Here is a 21,380-nt window from a genome sequence, read left to right on the forward strand (position 1 = left end):
GCAAACACATGCAGAGTTAGCATATTAGAGCGAGACACTCTGGCGGAGCCAGCAAGAAAGGACAAAAAGTAGTAAAGTAGTCCCTTACAGTTCACTTCAAGCACTGGAGTGGAGCAGTAAGGATGTACCAAACAGTCAATACTATTAGGTGAGAGATGACTACTCCACTGAACTGAGCCAAGACATGACTGACAAAGACTTTAAGTTAATGACAGAAAGAGCATAGTTGAAGATAGCCAACGACTGAAAGAGGTGGCTTTAAGCACATCCTGTGTCCGTTAGCAGCAGGTCTATTTGACAGAGGAGCTCTGAAAACCCAGGCCTAAAAAGCAAATTGGCTTGGTGGCTTATCTAGAGGTGGAACATCTTTCAGTACTCGGAACATACTAAAGACCCCTCCCCTCACACTTAAAGGTAGTGAGTCCCTAATTAAACAAGATGTGCCTGTCCCAAGACAAATGAATGCATATGTAAATGAACGAGGATACAGAGTGCTATAAAAGTCTGATAATGGCCATATCTGGATCCTTATTCTCAGCTTACTATGCAAGTTCTTGCAGTGGCAATACGTCACACGTGACATCCCCCTTCTCGTTTTAAGAGAAGCAGCAACGCAAAGTTGAAATGTTGCAATCACAAAGACAAATTTGAGACAAGTAAAGGCTAGTAGAACGAATCAACCTCAAAACATTTAATTAAAACAAACATAACTCTACAGTCAATGACAATTTCACAATGAAATAGCCTAAGGAGGAAACCAAAAAACACTAATCGAAGCACTGGAAAGTATGGTTTTGTTATTTTCTACTGGACATGTTACCATGGATTTGGTCATACGTTTGCAGACAACCGCGTAAGTGACGAAGAACAGTACTTCTAGCACGGAGGGCCTCCATGGATGCCGCCGGTACACCAGATGCTTCTAATCAACTACAGAACAGCATTCAAGAGCACGATTCTCATCATTTGTTATTTTTTTACAATTCTAAAAATGAGACAACTGATATCCTGAACATTGAAGTCAAACAACCATGACATTGAGAAGTAAACAAGTGAAGGAACAAAGAGTACTCTCCATCCCACTCACTGTGGACAGTGAGCATCTCCAAGCAGGAAGGAAACCACTCCTGGGGGTGGGGAGCAGTGAAGGCTTGGACCCGTAGGAAGGTCTAGCGAGGCAGGCAGGAAATCACTGCATTTTGTTTTAATGCTGCCGCCAATGGTTGCCATGTGCTTGAAATGAAAGTGAGCAATGACATGTTTGTTTGTCTTCCTTACATGTGAGGAAAGCAGTGCTGAGTGACGCCCACACACAGTGACACTGTGCGCACACGCAGCGCTTGCACAGATGCGGCCTCAGGCACAGTACATTCTACTCTGTAGACTCAGTCCCCTGCGTCAAGGAACAAGCAACCACGGGAATCCACCGAAAGGCCCCCTTGCTGTGAAACTTCTTTCCGACGTGAGTGCTCGGCAGGGAAACAGTGTCACTCTTCAGCCTTTTCTCCTTCGTGAAGCTCATCCAGCAAATCTTTCCCAGAAGGACCTGCTTTGGAGGCAAACCGCCTGACTCCCTCCCGGAAGTTGAGTGCTTTCAGCGTCCTGGCATAATCTGCATAGACAGCCTGGATCAGTTTATGTAATACCAGGTTAAGGGCAATAGTACAAGCATATGTCAGGCTTTATTTAAATTTTTAATTAGCTGTTTCAATATAGTGCTTACGCTGCTCGCAGCCCACTTTAAAAAGCTTCACTCCAGGTTCTTGTAGCTAGCTTTATCCCTGCGATTGTGTTTTAACCAGGGAGGTTCTCCTGGAGGGTTGGGACATGCCACCTTCTCCCACCTCAGTGTAGGGAAGTGATGTGTTGGGCGAGGCGGCAGTCGTCCCTGCGGATTAACAAATGTACATGAATACTCTCAAAGCACTTAACCTTCTCTGATGCAAAAGCCCAGACAAATGTTAGTAGCGACCGTTGATTTCATGCCATTGATGTGATCTGCCGCCCCTCTAAACAAAGTGAACGAAGCGACACGTCATGATCTACATTGTGGAAGGCAGGATGTGCATGAAGAACAGGGTCTTGGAAAGATCACAAATGGGCAGGATAATGGAAAGCATTCTCACTGAAGACATAACCCAGGTAGAGTCCCTCAATGTCGATCCCGAAGAAAAATAAACATGTTTATCTATGAGAAACAAGCAAGTACACATTAGAAGTCATAGATAAATATCTATACCTAAAGCTTACTTGTAAGTTGTTACATTCAAATGAACAGAACATATTCCGAGTTCAGATGTGATAGTGGACCAGATAGCTAATATCTAGATTCGTCCCTAAATCCTCTCACAGCAGGTGAGAGGATGGAATTACAAAAATGAGCTGCCTGGGATATGGGTACGGTGCCTCACCTGACCTCTGAGTGAGGATGTCCAGCCTGAGGAAAAGCCTCTCATTGGGGTTGAGTGCCAACTTCAGGAGAGTGGAGTATTAAGGCTGTCTGGCCGGGGTTGGGGATACTAGGATGAATGTTAGTTATGGTTGCCTGAGCTTCCTCACCAGAAAGGGAAGCAGTGGAAGAGGCGGAAAGGCATAGACGAATGTACCTGACCAATTGATGCATAGTGCAATGCCCATGGACTATGGATATCAAGTAGTGAGGTTTGGATACTCTAAGTTTTCCACTTGCAGGCTTGTTGATGGAACATTCGAAGTAGGTCCGCACAGTCGCAGTCCACTCCCAGGAGATACTCCACCATGAGGTGAATGCTGTATTGGCGTGCCCAGTGCCAGATCCTGTGTGATAGGTGGGAGAGCTGAAGGGAGTATATGTGCTGCCCTGATTTTGGATGTAGTGCATGGTGGTCATGTTGTCTGTCCTGATCAGGACTACATTACCCTTCAAGATAGGCAGAATGGCTTAGAGGGCTAGTTGAATGGCAAGCAGTTCCAATTAATAGATGTGGTGATCTTGGTGCTGGGAGGGCTACATTCCTTGGACTATGTTCTGGTTGAGATGCATAAGAAAGGTGTCTGGGGTAATGGTCATCTGCGGGACTGGATCTGCAGAAGGCTTGCCTTGACTAGGTTGGCATTCTTACTGATGAAAGCTGTCTGCTTTGGTCTGTTTCAACACTAGATGTTCCAAGAAGACCTCCGCTTGGGACCACTTGGATGCCAGCCACTCTTAAAAGGAGCGCATGTACAACCTTGCCTGAGGAACGGTGGCTATGTAGGAGATCATCATCCTTAAAACATGCGCAACAGTATGAACTGTGAAATTGCGATAGGACTGTAAAAGAGGCAGCAGGCGATGAAAGGCTGAATCTCTTTGCTCACCGGGGTAAACTTTGCCTGTGGCCACATATACAATGGATCCTAGGAAGGGCTGTATTTCAAGGGGCTGCAGATGCATCTGGGTGGTACTTATAGTGAAACTCAAGCCGTGGAGCAAGAAGACTCCTGTTTGAGTGTGTGCCGACACTGTAACTTGCTGCTGCTCTTGATCAGCCAATTGTCGAGGTAAGGAAAAAAATAAATGCCATCCCTGCACAAATGTGCGGACATCACTGCTAGGTACTTTACAAACATGTTTGGAGTAGCGGTGAACCCAAAAGAAGTACTGTGAAAAAGTAGTATTGCCTCCTTAGCATAAAGCAAAGTTATCTCTGGTGGACAAGATGGATGTGGAAACAGGTATACCTGAAATGGAGCGCTGTAATGAAATCCTCTTGTTGAAAGAGGGGGATTATGTCCAGCAGGGTTGTCATCTGTAAATGTTCAGATATTATGTACTGCTTCAGAGGCATGAGATTGAGGATTAGGAAATAGAGAGTATATGCCGCTCCCTTGTTAAGGAGAACGGTTACACGGTGCCCTTTTGCAGTAGGGCATGAACTTCTTCCTGGAGCAGGGAGAGGTGTTTGTTGCTGACTGTGTGTGGCCGGGGTGGGATGTTTGGAGAGGATGATGTGTAGTCTGAGGTAGCAGCTGTCTTTGACAACAAGTAGTACCCATTTGTCTGACGTGATCTCTTCCCAGTGGTAGAGTAAGTCATGCACTCTCCTTCCCTCCTCCCCGACAAGTGATGTGTGATCGGGAGAGGGAGGCCAAGTCACTGCTTGTAGGAGATATTTCCCTTTTTACAGCGCCAATTTACAATGCACCCTATTGTTACTATAGTAGCCTCTAATCTATGCCCTGTCGGACTGGTCATGGTGAGCCTGCTGCTGCCTTTTGTGTGAGTGAGGCTGCTCAGGCGAGGTGGCCTTGGGCCTCTAGGCTGGTGCTTCTTAAAGGATCGCCTTGTATGGAGTAGACTGCAGAAGTCCCATGGACTTGTCTGATCCTGTATCCCAAGCATCTCATCAATCGGTGGCCAAAAATATGCTCCTCGTTAAATAGCCACAGGAACCACAGGTTGAGGAGATGCTGCTGGACTTTGGGTTTGAACCCAGAGATAAGGAGCCAGGATTGTTGCCCAACGATGATGCTGTTGTGATGCCCCTGGAGATTGTGTCTATGGCATCCAATGCACAATGGGTGTAAACAATGGAGATGACCTTCTCCTCAAACAGTATGTCCCCCTGCCCCCATCCTGACCTGCTCTGGGAGGTGACTAAGGAGCTCCTCCATCTTCTCCCAGTATGCTTTGTCATACAGGGGATAAAACAGCAACAAAATTAGCTACTTGCCAATTGGTAGCTGCCCCTACTGCCACCCCGTTGCCAGTCGCATCTATTTTTTTGCTCTCCTTGTCTGGAGGTGAAGTAGTGCCAGTGGCTTGGGCAGCAGCATGCTTGCTATAAAGTGTGGACCATCCGGGAGTCTGGTGGGAATGATCCCACCCAATGTATGTTGGTTTGCCGGAAGAGGACTTGAACTTTTTTTTTTAACCATAGGGGTGATCACCTAGCCTTGACAGGGTCCTTCAAGTTTTCAGGGGCAGATTTTAATCAGGGGTGGGTAGAATGCTTCAGTCTGCCTGTGGAACTAGTGGAATTTGGTGTCTACGCGTTTATCTTGCTATGCATAGTTTCAGCCAAATTTCGCCTGGCTGATTTTTTTTCCTACGGGGCACCAGACAGTTTTCCCAGCCAAGCTCCAGAAACGTGAGTGCCAGCAAAATCTGGTGCCCCGGGAGCCATTTTTTTAAAGCAGACAGTCATGGGCAGTCGATATCAGTGGGCAGCGTCTCAAGTAAATTTGCTGCCACACAAGTAGATTTTTTTTTTCGGGTGGCACCTAAATCAACTTGAATGGTCACATGCTCTTGTGCACTGGACAGTGCCCTTCACTCAGATTTTTCAGCACTGCTCTTGCTACTGGCGCTACATTTTCCACCCATTGGCAGATCTTCTCTGAATCTTGCAGAGTTTTTATGCAACTCCGCAGAATTCCTCAGAGTAAAACTCTACAAGTTCCACCCATCCTTAATGTTACCATGCCTTTGAACCAAGGAAGGAATTGTACTGACATGTCTGACTTGGAGCACCTCCATCAAAAAATTCTCCTCGTGGATGACATGAAAATCAAATTATGGTATGTTGTGGCTCTCTGGATGACTTTGTGGTATGGTATAGTGTAATCAGGGGTGAGGGTAGTGGTCTAATTAAGGGTCACCTGGGGGTACACATTTTTTCATAGGGGACCCACCACTTCTGGTGGCTGATCGTAAGGATCAAAAGCGCTACAGGGGATAACAGGTGGTGAACCAAAGGGGGACCCCCTAGTGAATTTTGCAGAGGCATTAGAGCAAGGGTTCATGGGCATGGTGTTAGATGGGGGTAAAGGCGGAGGACTGTGGGGCAGAGGGACAGGGCTAGAGGCAGCATCTCTGCTTGTCCAGGGTGAGGGTTGCAGGGAAGCAGGCCTGGAAGAAGGTTCTTTGTCAAAAGCAAGTCTCCTTTTGCAAAGCATAGGCTCAGAAGCTGGTAGTGGAGCCAGTGTAGGCTGTTTAGAAGTGAAGGTGTATCAAGAAGTGCTGGTGTCTAGTGTCCAACTCCTGCTGAAGTCTCTCAAAGATTGGGTCCTCGGCGTCAATGGCAGTTTTAGCCTCTCGTTTCCCAATAATAGTTTTGGCTTCAAAGGTGGCTTTGGAGTAGTGGAAGGCTTTCATGTGGGTGCTGGCTCATTGCCGGGTGCAGATGGAGTTGTCAGTGGTGGGCTGTGGATCTGGTGTTCGATGCCCTTCGAAATGCTGGGACTCGACAGGGAATGTTGGATGATGCCCTTGGGTGAATGCTTACGGGCTCTGAAGTCTTTTGTCTCTGTCGACTGAAGCTGGATGTAGCCAGGGACCTGTGGTTGGTATTGATTGCCTGCAGTGCTTGGGGCTCAATGCCTGAATCCTTTGGGAGAAGTGCTGTGCCTCAGCATGTGATTTTTTGTGCCCATGTGCAATATACACAGAGAGCAGGAGTTACAGCATATCTCAGGATTCAAGAGACTTTGCTGAAGAAACAAGCAAAATCGTTCCAGCCGAACACTAGGCATGCGGCAGGAGTATGCTAGGCATGATTATGTACAGCCACACATGCTACAAACAAGTTATTTACCTTTGGTATTGATCATTCTGGTGGATAATCTATCTACACGTAGATTCTGCCCTCCTTCCTATCTTGAAGGATGGTCATAGCTCATTGTAGTAAGATTCCAAATAGTTGGTTACAATGCACCTAAACCAACATGTCACTTTCATCCACCCATCTCAATGGTGCAGAATAAATGGATGGGAAACAGATGTTGACATGCTGAGGTGAGCACTTTATAGCTCTCGTGATGTCATGATGACGTTGCTTTCGATATGGAGCCGTCAGCCTCTGTTAGCGTGGAAGTGCTATGGAAAAGGTTCTGGATTCAGTCTGGAGCCTGGAATGTGCAAAAGATTAGGAATCTGGAGGCAGAAGTATCAAATGGAAGTCTTATTAGTAGGCCCATTAGAATTAACTGGCCACTTGTAATAAGGGACTGGTATATTTTGTGGCAGGTGGCCTGTTTCTCTGTCAGTGAGACAGAGCAAGTTACTCTGTCACCCTGACGGAGTTGCTGGCTGCCAAATTTAGAAATGACCGCCTAGCTGGCGGTCATTTATAAAGCATTGGTAGGAATCACCATCACTGCAGTTCCTTTCAATGGGGTTTACAGTTTGGTGCAGGGATCCATCAACTCTAAACTGAGGTAGCATGGTAAGCAAAAAAATGATAGATTTAACCCAGATCTGTGACTGGTGGTTGAATGTTTGACAATGTTCAGCATTATGTATATCATCTTTTTGTGTTGCTATAGTTGCATTAAGTGGGAGGGGTATGCCCAGACGTAGGTCCCATGCTCACTGCAACACTGGATTCAAGCTAGCCGGCTGATGAGGAGTGATACCCCAAAACCAGTCCCAGGATGCTTGTTTTCCGGTCCAAGGAGGACCTGGCTTGGCAGGTCAGGCAGAACTGTTCCCATGAACAGCAGGGTCAAGACTGATTTGCAAATGGCTGGGTCCAAACTGGGGTGGCATCGTGAGCAAACAAATGATGGACTTAACCAAGATCTGTGACTGGGGGTGAATGTTTGACAATGATCAGCATTCCGTTCATCATCTTTTTGTGTTGCTATAGTTGCCCTAGGCAGGAAGGGTATGCCCAGACGTGGGTCCCGTGCTCACTGGGCCACTGGATTCAAGCTATCCTGGATGACGAGGGGTGATACCCTGAAACCAGTCCCAGGATGCCTGTTTTCCGGACCAGGGAGTACCTGGTCAGGTAGTTCGGGCTGGACTGTTCCCATGGGGAGCAGGGTCAAGACTGATTTGCATATGGCTAGATCCGAACTGGGGTGGCATGGTGAGAAAACAAACAATGGATTGAACCCAGATCTGTGACTAGTGTGAATGTTTGAAAATGCTCAGCATTCCGTCCATCATCTTGTTGTGTCACGGTAGATATTTGTGCCAGGGCAGGAGAGCATAACTCTCTGTTTACCTGATAGATTGCAGTACATACTACTAGAGTATAGATAAATAAGATCCTACATCTTGTTTCTAACACATTGTGCAGAAATATGATTCTGAGTTCAGGTTTCATATGTGCTGAGTAATCTGGGACAAGAGACATACTTTAGTGTTACATGATTCCTGGTAATACCCTTACATGTTTGCCCTTTCAATAGAAATCCATGGTTGTGGTGGTTAAAACGTCCACTAGAATAATAAGGCCAGGAATACAACTGAAAGGCACAGATTGAGTTGGAGCAAATGAAGGGAGTGCCTTGTAGGTGACGTTCTCAGTTTCAATCCTCATACCTTTGCTACAAATGATCAAGCGATCACATTGTAAATGTTTACAATATATAATTCATGTTTCAAACCTAGTTCACGGCTCAGGGATTAACAATGAAAGAATGCAGCAGTGCTTCAACTCGTTCTTATTTTGTTGTACTAGTAAATAGAACTGTAATTTATCAGTAAAAGCATTTTATGCAATTCATGTACCTTTCTAAAATTCCCTTTATCTTTGTAATGAAGTTTTAAATACTAATGTATGCAATTATGTAATAATGATTTTTAAATAATGTGTTAAAGATACAAAGGCACTAATTAAGAGACTAATACGAAAAGGATATTGGTTTCTTCATTGACTGGGATTGCTCCATACTCCATGCAGGCATCGACAAACAGGGCAGCTCGATCAAAGTACCGCATACTGTGGTAGACGAAACAGTAAAAAGTAATATTTAGAAACTGGTAAAATACATGCAATGGGCCACTGTGTTAAAAAAAGGTAAGTTGCCAACTAACTGATTTTATGTTCCCAACAGAAGCAGACAGCAAATCAACCCACCTTATGATCCCACTAGAGGGAGGGGGCAAATCAGCCCATCTTCTGTTCCCACTAGAGGCAGGGGTAACTCAACCAAGCTCCCACGAGCTAGAGGGGGGCCTAATAGAATTCAGTGCTCTCAGAAGAGGCAGTGGAAAAATACCCGGAGCCGACTGCTTGTATGTGCTAGCACCACTGTTATCGGGAGAGGTGGGGCAAGTCAACAAACACAGTTCTGCGAAAGGCAGTGAATCAATCAGCTACTGCTCTCAAGAGAGAAAGGAGAGTCTCACCCACTGCTCGGGGGAGCTGCACGTAGCCATTCAAGGGTTTCTCCCATGACATACAGAGTCAATCTCGCATGAAAATCAAATAGCCAGCGACTCACAACTTGCTCTCGGGATAAGCAGGACGTCTTCGCCCGCTGCCCTGGTGACATGTACGACATGCTTTTTAACGTTCTGCTCAGTGGAGTCCGTCATCTGCTGCTCTCATGATAGCGAAAGTTAATTAATCACCTGCTGCTCTCACAACAATCATGGACTTAACCATTCACCTGCTGCTTCCATGATAAGTCTTGGTCTCAGGAAATGAGGGGCCGATCACATGCAGACCAAGAGATGAGGGAAGTCAATCGAACACTCACGAACCTAGTAGCATGCAGGAAGTCAAATAATCGTACACTCCTCTCTTGAACCTCAGAGAGCCAATTGATCACATGCTCGCATTACATGAGGCGGGTCAATCAATCAATCACACAATGCTCTCAGGAGAAGCAGAAAGTCAGTCATTCGCTGCCCTGGGGAGACGGAGGAAGCCAATTTATCATCTACAGTACACTGTGCAAGACCAAGAGGTCAAGAAGCAAGACCTTGCCGCAAACAGAATGCAATCTGCCATTCTGGGAACCTGGCAGACTTTGGCTGGCACTGTCACACACAGAACCAGTCGCCCTGCACTTTAGATGCAGGATGAATTAAGCTGCTCCCTGGCTGCCTATGCCAGGATACAAGGAGAGCGCATCAAAACCTCTGCTCACCTGTGCAACATCCTCACAACCCGTGTGAAACAGCCCAGTGACAGAAGCACCAAGATGGCCGCTGACTTCTGATTGACCTGAGGAGAGCAGAGATGATCCACCCAGCGCTTCAGAACCTCTCCGCACTCATCAGCATTCAGACGCACCTGGAGAAGAGAGACGCAAGGGCAGAGACAGATTAATAATCCCTTGGATCCTGCCCTGCTCTGAAACGTGTCCTGTTTACATCACCCATCTGGACATCTCACAAACACATGGCTGAAATATAAACATAACATCTATTTCGAGAATGAACTAGTGTTTTCCTTGGGAGAATACACATACATACTGCAGACAAATTCTGGGCACCTTTTCATTGAGATGATCATCCAAAAGTGTGCTTCCATTTAAATATTCATGTAACTGCCATTCTCCTTTTCACGGGGATGTGCTAGTTTGTGGGATCCGCTGCAGCAAAATGGCTGTCTCACTTTGTCGTGGCCTTTGTTCCTCTTTTCCCTTTGCTTTTCTTTTTCATCCTTTTCTTCTACAAAATGTGCTCAGTCTTCACATTCACCATTTTCTTTCTCAACAGTTGGTTCTGCTCTGCTTGCCTTCCCAGTCCACTTTCATCGCCTAAAAGCAGTTTGCGCAGATCCCATAACAGTAATTTTATTTTATTTGTCGAGTTTTATATAGCGCACACTTTACCCGAAGGTATTGGAGTGCTTTACAGGGCTTGCACAGCAACATTTACAGGAAACACATAAGAGAAGAATGAAGGGTAAATATATACAATATATAGTGTAGTAGATGGGCGAAATAGTTCGGAGGTAGCAACGGTAGGTTGGTACAGGGGTAGGAGGAGGAAGTGAGGAGATGCTTATCCAAGGACATTCATTGTTTCAGGAAGTAGGGTTGAGGTATTTGTTTAGAAGTAGTAATTGCATTTTTCTCTGAAATACAAGACTGACTGAATGTTATGAAGATCCTGTGGCAGAGCATTCTAGTTTCTGGGGTGCATTCCCAGAGAAAGAACTAATTTTTCTTTCTTGAATTTAGCTGGAATTAGGAATAGAGTATTTGAGCTTCACATGGGTCTCTTTCGGGCAGCTTTTATTTGTTTGCAAGGTGGCAATGTTTTTCAGTGTAGAGAGCTTTCTGGGTTACACAGGCCGTTTTGAAAATACTTCTCACTTCCATTGGTAGCCAATTTAGTTTTTTAAGTGTGAGAGTGATGTGGTCATTACGGATCGACCCAGAGAGGAGTCTAGCCGCTGCGTTGAGTGTGGATTTAGTAGGGATGAGGTAGATTTTTGGGGTACTGGTGATCGTTGCATTGCCGTAGTCTAGCTCGGAGAGGAGTAAGGATTGCACTAGAGTCTAAGTCTTCAGGGAGGGTTGAAGGGTTTGATTTCTTTTAGGTGTTTTAACAAGATGAAGGCACTTTTTGTTGAGGCATTAATATGGTATTTCATGTTCAGGTTTTTGTTGAGTGAAATCCCTAGTGATTTAACAGAGCAGAGTTGGAGATAGATAGATTACAGTTTAGTGCAGTTAGGTTGTCCAGTCTTTTGTGGGCAGGAAGGGACTTTCCTTTAAATTGGATGAAGAGGAGTTCGGTTTTGTTGGTGTTAAGTTTTAACTGGTTGTTGGTCAGCCAGGACTGTACCATGTAGAGAGTGTTGTTTAGGTGCTGGATGTCTTTAGATGATGAGATTTTAATTTAAAATTGGGTGTCATCTGCATAAAGGCGGTAGGTAATTCTGGCTTGTTTCAGGATCACAGCAAGCGGTTCCACACAGACGTTGAACAAGGCATGGGATAGGACTGATCATGGGGGGACTACTTGTGGGGGTGATATTGCTGGTGAGTAGGAGTTGTTGAGTTTGACTAGGTGAAATCCTTGGTTGAGGGACAGTAACGTTGATGGCTGCACGCTGTGAGAGTGTTTAGGAGAATTTTGTGGTTGACAGTTTCATATGCTGCGGAGGGGTCCAGGAGGATTAAGAGGCATGCCTGGCCATCATCCAGAGATCTGTGTAGGTCATCTGTGATGTTCAGGATTGCAGTCTCTGTACTACAGCCTTTCCTGAACCCACATTGGAAAATGTTGTGTAAGCTGAATTTTTCAGTATGGTTGTGGAGTTGTGAGAGCACATATTTTTTAATACTTATGGCAAGGAGAGAGAGGTTAATCACAGGTCTGTAATTATTAGGGTGATTCAGGTTGGCGTCTGGCTTTTTGATGAGGTGGGTGACCTGGCCGAGTTTAAGGGAGGATGGCACAGAGCTGCTGAAAAAGGAGTAGTTGATGATTTTGGGTGATGATGTATGTGAGATTTTTGAAGAGAAACAGGGGAAGAGGATCAGAAATGCACGAAGTCAGCTTCATGCATGCAAGTATTTTGGTGACTTCTTCTGAGATATTTTCAAATTTGGTCCAGGATGCATTGTTTTTCAGTTGTATCTGATTGTGGATGGTGATCAGGCCCATTGAGGAGGTGAGCTTGGGGGGTAAGGGGAGGGGGCACCTTCAGTTGGAAGTGCGGCTCTGGGGGGTGGCATCTTTAGTAGAAGGGGGATCTTTGGAATGGGGAGAGGAGGTGGGGGGGGGGTCCAGTGAGAGTTTGATGCTTGTTAATTTTTCAGAGAAGAATTTGGCAAACTCTTCACAACGCTTAACAGAATCATCAGTTGGATGTTGCAGAAAAGAGGGTTTTTTCTGTTTTATGCCGTTGAAAAGGACTTTAGGTCTGTTTTTGGATTGGTCACATTGGGCTTGGAAGAAGGATGATTTCACGTTTTACATATTTGTTTTTGTATTTTAGGCGTTCAGCTCAGAGGAGAGAGAGAGAGAGAGAGAGAGATGGGTCAGCGAGGGTTGTTGTATTAATGTTCTTTCAGCCAACCTAAGTTGTCATCTCTCATTGTTGAGGTCTTTATTGAACCAAGATCTGGCAGGAATACTGCTTGACCTTTTGAGTTTTAAAGAGGTGATTGTTTCAAGAAGTTCTGCCATTTTCGTGTTATAGTGTGAGGTGTGGTCTTCGGGGGAAGATCAGGAGGAGGTAGAATTTGGGAAGCGATTAAGTATTCTAACTCTAGTTGAGGGATTTGGTGTATATTCCTAGCCCAGTGTTTAGGACAATTAGTTTGGGTGTGAAGCTTAGGATAGTTGATACTGAGATTGAACAGAATTAGGTTGTGGTCAGTACAGTCTGTGGGTAGGATAGACTGGAGGGATATGGTGTTAGGGTTAGAAATGATCGTGTCAAAAGGTAGAGCCTTTAGTGATGTCTACCAAACCCCCTGGTCAGCAGTATAAGTTGCCCCTAAATTTTCTCTCTAGCCCAACTTTCCTCATAAGGTTCTTCTCTCCCTTACCTGCTAGCCTTAAACAAAACCAACAACATTTTCTGCCTTCATTCCCCCCTCCTCTAGCTGTGCTTTCTGCTTTCAGTCAAACCAGACAAGCAGAACTGTGCTGAGACGCTCTTAGACAGTCCAGTCACCTGGCGTGGAAGGCCTATATGAAATCACAACAGTTGATAAGCAGTTTTGTTATCAACTGATGTGATGTCGTAGCAAGGAGTTATAACTTTCAGAAACTGAAATAGACAATAGAGTCTCTCTAAGAGTGATCCTGGCCTAGCATACTGGAGTTGTTATTACTTGTTTGAACTATTCAGACAAGTATTGTTCCACAATTCAGTAAACCCTAAAGTCTTATATTTGGAATAAGCTGGTTGCCCTGAATAGAATAAGCTGGCGCAGTCAATCCAGAGCAACAGCCAGACCCGGTGGATCAGTGGACTAATTAATTTACTCCACTGATCTGCGAATGACCACCTCATCACAGGTTGAAATCCTCGCGGTTTATTCAGCCTTGCATCCTTTTGAGGTCAATAAAATGAGCAACATGAATTCAAGTAGCAATAAGCATCCATTATCTGTGAAGAGAGTCAAGAGACTCCTCGGGTGAATGTGTAAAGTAAAGTCTGTTAAGCTATGTGATGCTAACATAGGAGCCCCAAATGAAGGAGGTCTAACGCTCTGTGCCTTGGTACAGGTGGTAATGTTTTTAGCTAATCAAAAGCATTGATTATATGTTTTACATACGTCCTAGATTTGCATCCTTTCTTTAGCTTTTAATTTAAAATAAATCACCAAACATAATGATCATGAAGGTAATTTTCGAGTTTTAACATGAAGCAAACATGAACCTGTAAACTGGGCAGATTATTAACTGATTACTACCTAGTGGCCAGCAGATCAGATACCGGATATCATCTCCATGAGTTTGCTATTGAGGGGCAAGTTTAGATGGGGTAATAGTTGTAAGGCTCTGTCAGTCAAGATGCCTTTTTTATAATGTGGTAATAGCAGCCGTTTTGAGTTCAGCCAAAACCTCACCAGTCACAAGAGTGTTGATTCGTATTGCCATTTTAAGGGCAATGACTGCTGCAGATGTTTTCATACTGGAAATCAGACACTGGTGCAGAGAAAGTAAGAAGTGCTCCAGTTCCACCATGAACTATCCAAAGATCACCATGAATGAAACACTGGCTGAAGGTATAAATCTGTGGTGTCTTTTTTGTGAAAAAATAAAACAAGCTCTCTGTCAAGTCTTTGAAAGGTGGACCGCACACAGATTGAGTTAGAAAGTTTTCTTTTAACTGTTTGAAGAGTGGATGATTGTTTTCCACTGTTTTAGTTAACTTCATGAAACATTCCTTTTGGTTTAAAAATTATTTTCCTCAGTACCTTCTGATGTCTCTCGCTACCATATTATCCAGCAAGAGATGGTGTCCATTTTCTTTCATCCTTTCTACTTTCTCTCTGAATACTTCTGATGTCCAGAAGACCACCGTTAGCCATTTTTAGGGAATACCTGATAAAATGGCTTACACAGCATAAGAACATGGAGCAATCAAATCCGACAAGCTACAATGCACCTGTTTTTTGGTAACCTGCAGTAATAAGTTCACTAGATCTGTAATGCTAAGTACTCATTCAGTATGCGATCTACTAGCCAAACAAAGAAATAATTTATCTTCAGTAACACTCATTCTGGTGGATACTCTAACTGCAAATTCCTCACCTTGTTAATACCCTCAGGGACCAGGCTGGATCTGTAAAAAAAAATCTGCAATTCCCGTGTGCACCAGTAAGTGGCATTGTGCAGCTCTGTGTCACTCTGTCCCAGCCCATAACTGACACCAGAGTTGTATGTAATTGCCACCCCAGCACGGACATCTGTTTCTTTCTGAGCCTTGTCAGACGCAGAGTCACTGGCTGATCAGATTTGGCATAACGAACCGACTCCCACATTGCAGTCTGACAGATATGTAAGACAGGTACTCTGCAGGTCAACGCTGCATTAGCAGCCTTGGACCTGGTGGAATAGGTCCTCAAGCTTTCTGAGGGTCCTACCAATGGTCCTTGATGCCTGGTTATTTTGTAGTCCAAATGATAGAGCCTTTCTTCCTCTTTCGAGGGATGAGAATAAGCAAAGAAAGCCAGTAGAATGATAGATTGTTCGACATGAAAAGGCGTTATAACCTTTTTTCTTCAGAAAGCCTTCAGAAAAAAGTGGTGTATGGTTGTTGAACGGACAGACAGTGCTTGCATCTCACTCAAGTGACAAGTTATTGCTATTCGAAATACTGTTTTCAAAATCAAAAGATGCAGAGGACAGCTGTGCATTGGTTCTAATGGCGAACAAATCACATATGCGAGAACCACTGTGGCATTACAAATGGTTTGGTTAGAAACATTTAGTTTTTCTCTGAAAATGCCAAGATCCTGCCAGGTTGTTGGCTACCAAGGAGATGCCCTGGTGACTCAGCCAGTTTCAGAGGCACAAAGCCTTCTGACACAGGACCCAGGTCCCCACTATTCACTGATTTTTGCCCTTCCCTCAGATGAACTCCCCAACCCAGCAACTATGCATTTGTCACAACCATCTACTCAGGCTAGGGTAAAGAGAGGGGTCTGCCACATGTCTAATTGTGGTTGAGTAGCCATAGAAACCTAGATGGAATCTGGCAGGTTTCCTTGGTACAGAGCCCACTGAGACGTCAGATCCTACCACAAAAATTATACAAGAGGCAAAAAAGCTACGAAGCGACAGAGCCACTCTCCCTGAGAGCCAGAACAGAAGCTGGTATCATAGTCTGGATCGTAGCCCGAATGTCCTGCACTTTTGGAGCCGGTGGACAGGCTTGAGAAATAAATGCAGAACTGTTTAGATGAACAGAAGGCATTGAGAAGGAGTCAGGTATGACTTTGGCAAAATAATGGAGAACCCCCAAGGATGTGAGGAGTTTCACCGTCATCTGGAGCTTGTCTATGACTGACTGAGGCAAGCCTGCCATACGCAGGCTGTCATCAAGGTATGGAAAGACTGGTATTCCCAACCTCTGAAGATGTGCTGCATCCACTGCCATCATTTTCATGAACACCGAAGAGGCATTGGTCATGCTGAAAGGGAACACGAAAACTGAAAATGCTCATGACACACATTGAAATGCAGGTAACTTGTGTTAGTCTGAGCATCATGAACTTGTCATTCTTGAAAAAGAATTTGAGAAGCAAAGATCTAAAAAGGAATGAAGATCTTTGTCCTTCTTCCGCACCAGGATATAACAAGAATAACACCCAGTCCCTACATCTGATGCAAGGACCCTTTGTCCAAAAGAGTGTGAACTTCTTGCTGGAGGATGGGCAAATTGTCCCCTGAAAGATAGTCTGTAATAGGAGGTTTATGTGGCAAATCGTCCAGGAATGGTACAGTGCATCCTCGTGCGACAATTTAGAGCACACACTGGTTGGATGTAATGCTCTGCCACCCTTGGAAGTTTTTTGGGATATTGCCTCCAACTGTGGGGCCACTTGCCAAGGAGGCAAGCAAAGTCGGTTTTGTAATTGTGGTGGGAGGGATGGCTGACTGGACAGTGCGCTGTCTTTGAGGACCTGGATACTGTTGGCTCAATTCCAGATTTGGGCCTTGCAAGGTAGTAGAGGTTCTTGATGTTACTTTTTAAAGCCCCTGCTGACGCCTCAAAAGGGGCAAAACTGCTGGGCATACTGCCACCCTGGTGCAGACAGGCTGAGAGTATGCAGTCGTCATGTATTCCTGGAAGCACTTAAGCTTTGTGTCTGCTTTGTCACCAAAAAGTAGAGTCCAATCAAATGACATTTCCATCAGGGACGCCTGGAAGTTACCTGACGAATGCATGGCTCTGATCCAGGCATGATATCTAACCAGCACACTGGTACAGACTGCCCTACCCAAGCAGTTGGTAGTATACAGTCCTGATTGGATGATGTACTTTGCTGCATCCTGCCTAGCCTGGATAATATGTGCCAACCTTACTCTGTATTCCTCTGGGACCGTCTGCAAGAACTTGCCAACTGTGTTCCACAATGTGCACGAGTAACATCTCAGGAGACAACTCCATTAACTAATCATAAGGCCAGACTGGAGGAGGAGAACATATGTTTCCCAAAAGCATTCTTCCGTTTGGACTCCCTATCTGGATATTAGGTTAAGTCTGCTGGTGGACACATTGGTCATCAAACTTACTGGTGGAGGATGCTGTTACAGAAATGCTGGGTCTCCTAGTGCAGGTCTATGTCTTCTGGCCAATTGCCTATTTACCGGCAGAGGTTCTGGTCCAGATAGCCAGTAATTTATCAATCAGTGCAAATAGTGAAAGTGGTTCAGAGGATGGCTGCCCAGCCTGATGGGCTTCAGTGAGCATATTTAGTTTAACTTCTACCAACAGTAACTGGATATTAAGAACTTTCACAGCATGGCAGATAACCACTACAAAAGAGGTTGATTCTTCAGTAGTGGTGCATTCAACCCCGTGTTTGGGGAAGTATACAGCCACCAAGTCTCCTGGTGATCCATATAGAAATTATCATTACCATAAATTTGGTCATCATCTTGATTATCACCAAGACCATGCTGGCTGGCTGAGCCAAAGAGACTGGAAAGTGAATGTCTGTTCTGAGGCAACAGCAGAGTTCTGTTAGAGTCTGAAGAAGGCTGTGCCGTTGAAGCAAAATTGGAATATGAGACTTTAGGCGAGGTTGTGTCAGATTTTGTTCTGAGTCCAGAAGCATAATGAGTTCTTCCATCGGCATCGATGCAGAAGGGACCATCATGAGCTGTGACACTGGAGCTGGGCTGGTGTTGGCTGTGAAGTCAGACAGAATTAGGTATGGATCCAGGAGCGGTAACCCGTCTGGAAGCCTGCTGGACCTAATGGGCCCAAAGTGCACTAAAGGGAGTCAATAGAATGCAGAAGATTTGCAACAAGGCCTCCTTCAAGGTTTCAACCAGTTGTGAGGTTGCTGACAGCTCTGGAAACTCACGTTGCATTGGGACAAGTTGGGGAATTGATTCTTCCATAAGAATTTGTAGCACCTTGAAGTCCATGCAACTTCTTAGAATGAGAGTGACAAGCGTCGTAAGCCAAGAGAGAGTCCTGCTTCGACTTTGTATATTCTTTTTTGACCCAAAGACCTGGAGTGAAAAGACAATCTGTCAAAAAAATGACCTTGAGAGCGGAAACAGGACCACATCTTTGACTTCGATGAGGAATGTTTTTCCTCCCTTTCTGATGATGCTTCAAGACAATTTGGCTTCACGTTCCAGGATCCCCTTCTGCTTCATTGTGGAACAGTCTTCATAAGACATGAAGTTGTATGATGACCCCAGACACCAAAGACATACCTGTCGATAATAGGCCACAGATTTATTTTTGTTGCAATCTTGACAAGGTTAAAACTTTGTTGTTTTAGAGGGTGACATGTCCCTTGCACACTGTAGAATTAGAATGTTTTTGCTTTTGACAAGACAAAAGAGTGTGCTCTGGAGACCAGGAAGGCGTGGAAAGAAAGAAACTGATGTTAACGTGCATGAATGGCTATTATATGAAGCTCCATTCCCTGAATGGAACAGAATTGATGCAGAGCCTACCGGTGGGGGAAGGAAAGTGCTGAAAAAGTTATCTGGATCCAGTCTGGCATGAGGGGGCACTCACAAGGGCAAGAATCTACAGTTAGAAGTATCCATCAAATAGAAAAATTAAACATGCAGTGTTCAGAGACAAGGTACTCCATCGTTCAGAGGTCAAGTTACTTAGACTTACTTAAACATTAAAAATATATTTTTGATGTTTACTGCTTTTCCCTTTAAACCTGAGTTTTGTTTAATACCCCTTTTTGTTTATAAGAAAATATAGATACAAGAGAGGACGAAACAAGCAAAACCCACATTGAATTACTGATATCCTTAGATAAAAACCTATCTGTTAGTGCAATTATGTCACAGTAAACATCCATTATCTTGAAGAATAAATATATTTAAGAAAAAAAAGACTTGATAATGAATATAGGAGTATCGATGTGTGGCAAACCTCATATAAACTAAGATTTAATCAGGGCTAATTGGTGCTTTTATGTCCTCCAAGAGACTGGCAACCTAGAGGGAGATGTTCTCCCACTCCTGTGAAAGCCCAGTACCAGAGGCCCTTCTAGTGCATCAAATGGGTGGTTGGAGAGGGAAAGAAACAGTTTTATAGGAAATCTTGTTGAAGACATATTAGGAATTAGGAGGAAAAGTGGCTGGGAATTCCTTCACTGACTGATGTAAAGCCTTAATTATAATCTGGTTGTGAGGCAAGCTTTTCATATCTAATGGCAAGATGTGATCTTTATATCTCTAAACTTTGTTGTTGTACTTGTCTATCTGCTAAGCTGCTGAACCACCTTGGTAGACTCTGGTCTTACTGACTGAATGCTGTAGTCATGACTGGGTGAGATAGCTACCTTATTCCATAAGCAGGCAAAGGCCACAATTACATGTTGTGCATCTTTGTATACAATCAATGTTTTTAAAAGTTAGGCTGGTATTGTAAATGTAGAGGAAACATTCCTTTAAAATGTCACACATAGAAATATACGTCTACCCCCCTTTTCTTTGCTCCTAATTCTTTTGACCCCCTCATTCTTCTGGTTAAATGCCACAAAAGTGCCTCTTTGTGGCTTATATGGTGCTATAAAAGTTTAGGTAAACATACTAGAAAGGGTTGCACCTCTAGGGTATCATAGACAGTCTGTAGGAATTAGGAAAAAACACTCCCAAGATGATGGACTTGTTGTGTCCTCTCTCCAGCAGCGACAGGCCTGGGACGGTTGCCGTGGCACCTGGCATACATCCACTACACTCCAAACCAAAACACATAGGTAAAAGACATTGTCATTTACAAGGCCAATAGCTCTAACTCTCATATATGCGAGACCTATTGCATTGCAAATGCTTGTTTTATTATCCTTAATTAAAATTAATGGCGCTTAAAGAGAGAGATGTTAACCATTGTCTCTTAGTGCTGGACCAAAACAAGGTAAGAAAGTTAAAAGGCAGAGATAGTCAGAGTATTTATGCCCGAGGAGAAGCCCAGATTCTATGGTATTTTGGAAGTCAACGTGACTGGAACTCTAGGAGGAAAGACAGTACTTAACTTTGAATGCAAGCACAACGGAGGCTAGACTTCTATCCTATGTGCCTGTCCTAAAAACAAGCATGCCAAAGGGAACTGGAATAATAAAAAGTAAAGAAGCAAGAATATATTTACAACAAATTTAGACAATAAAGAAGCAAAGAATAGTCTCCCAGCTGCGGGTAGGCATCAAATGGGAGAAGATTTGTACTTGGATTGGGGACGCTACATGCAGATGCTGGCCCAGTAATTTTGTGTTCAAATGTTATTGTCATTTCAGGGAAGAAGTACTGGAAATAGCCAATATAGGTTCTGGGATACAGGCTTGAAAAGTTATTTCCTGACATTGTATCATCACACCCAAATTCAGCCCTCGTAAATTGGCAATGTGCTAACCACTAATGATCCTATGAAAAATGTTACAGGGAAGAGATTTTGTAACACTAAGCTATGTTACATGGGTGTTCAGGTGGACCAGCCAAGAGGACGGGTAAGATAATCAGGGACTAGTCACATGATCAAGCTCCTAAGAAATTATCTCAACAGCATTTTACCACCATAGGCATATGGTGAAGTGGTCAAATACATGTATACAGGGATTTCTTAATGAATAAATAATTGTTAAATTCTCAATTACACATTTTTATACTCATGAAAAAGTAAGATAAGTGTGTTAGAAATGGGGTCTTTGGTTGGCAGTCAGGTTACCCCCTGTCCAAGCAAGGACCCTCACTATAATCAGGGTAAAGGAGAATCACACTCAGTTAACCCCCGCTCGCCCCCTTGATAGCGTGGCATGAGCAGGCAGACATAACTTCAGAGACAATGTGCTAAGTATTTGTACAACCACACACAGTAATACAGTGAACCACTACAAAATGACAACATAGGTTAAGAAAAAAAGTTATTATTTTATCTAAATAAATAAGACCAAATACAATAAAAAGCCACAAGATATAGTTAAAAATACGAATTTAACATCAAAAAGCATGAAAACAGTGCCTTGAGGCACAAATACTCAAAGTTGGTACAATG

The 21,380-nt window shown here is 44.1% G+C and overlaps 1 protein-coding gene across 2 annotated transcripts in view; it reads right to left on the minus strand.

The window, feature by feature from the left end:
* Positions 1 to 676: 676 nt before the first annotated feature.
* The window catches only part of WDR11 (WD repeat domain 11), a 646,314-nt gene continuing 625,610 nt past the window's right edge, over positions 677 to 21,380 (minus strand). The window contains exons 27-29 of one of the 2 annotated variants that reach the window (XM_069239226.1): positions 9,850 to 9,995; positions 8,614 to 8,693; positions 677 to 1,639 (exon numbers count right to left, since the gene is read on the minus strand). In XM_069239226.1, the coding sequence (XP_069095327.1) occupies positions 1,488 to 1,639; positions 8,614 to 8,693; positions 9,850 to 9,995 (378 nt within the window). In that variant the 3' untranslated portion in view covers positions 677 to 1,487. Of the gene's footprint in view, positions 1,640 to 8,610; positions 8,694 to 9,849; positions 9,996 to 21,380 lie in introns of both variants that reach the window. The other variant, XM_069239227.1, reaches the window with a different exon arrangement.

This window comes from Pleurodeles waltl, chromosome 6, assembly GCF_031143425.1.
Source record: "Pleurodeles waltl isolate 20211129_DDA chromosome 6, aPleWal1.hap1.20221129, whole genome shotgun sequence".
NCBI classification, from domain to species: domain Eukaryota; kingdom Metazoa; phylum Chordata; class Amphibia; order Caudata; family Salamandridae; genus Pleurodeles; species Pleurodeles waltl.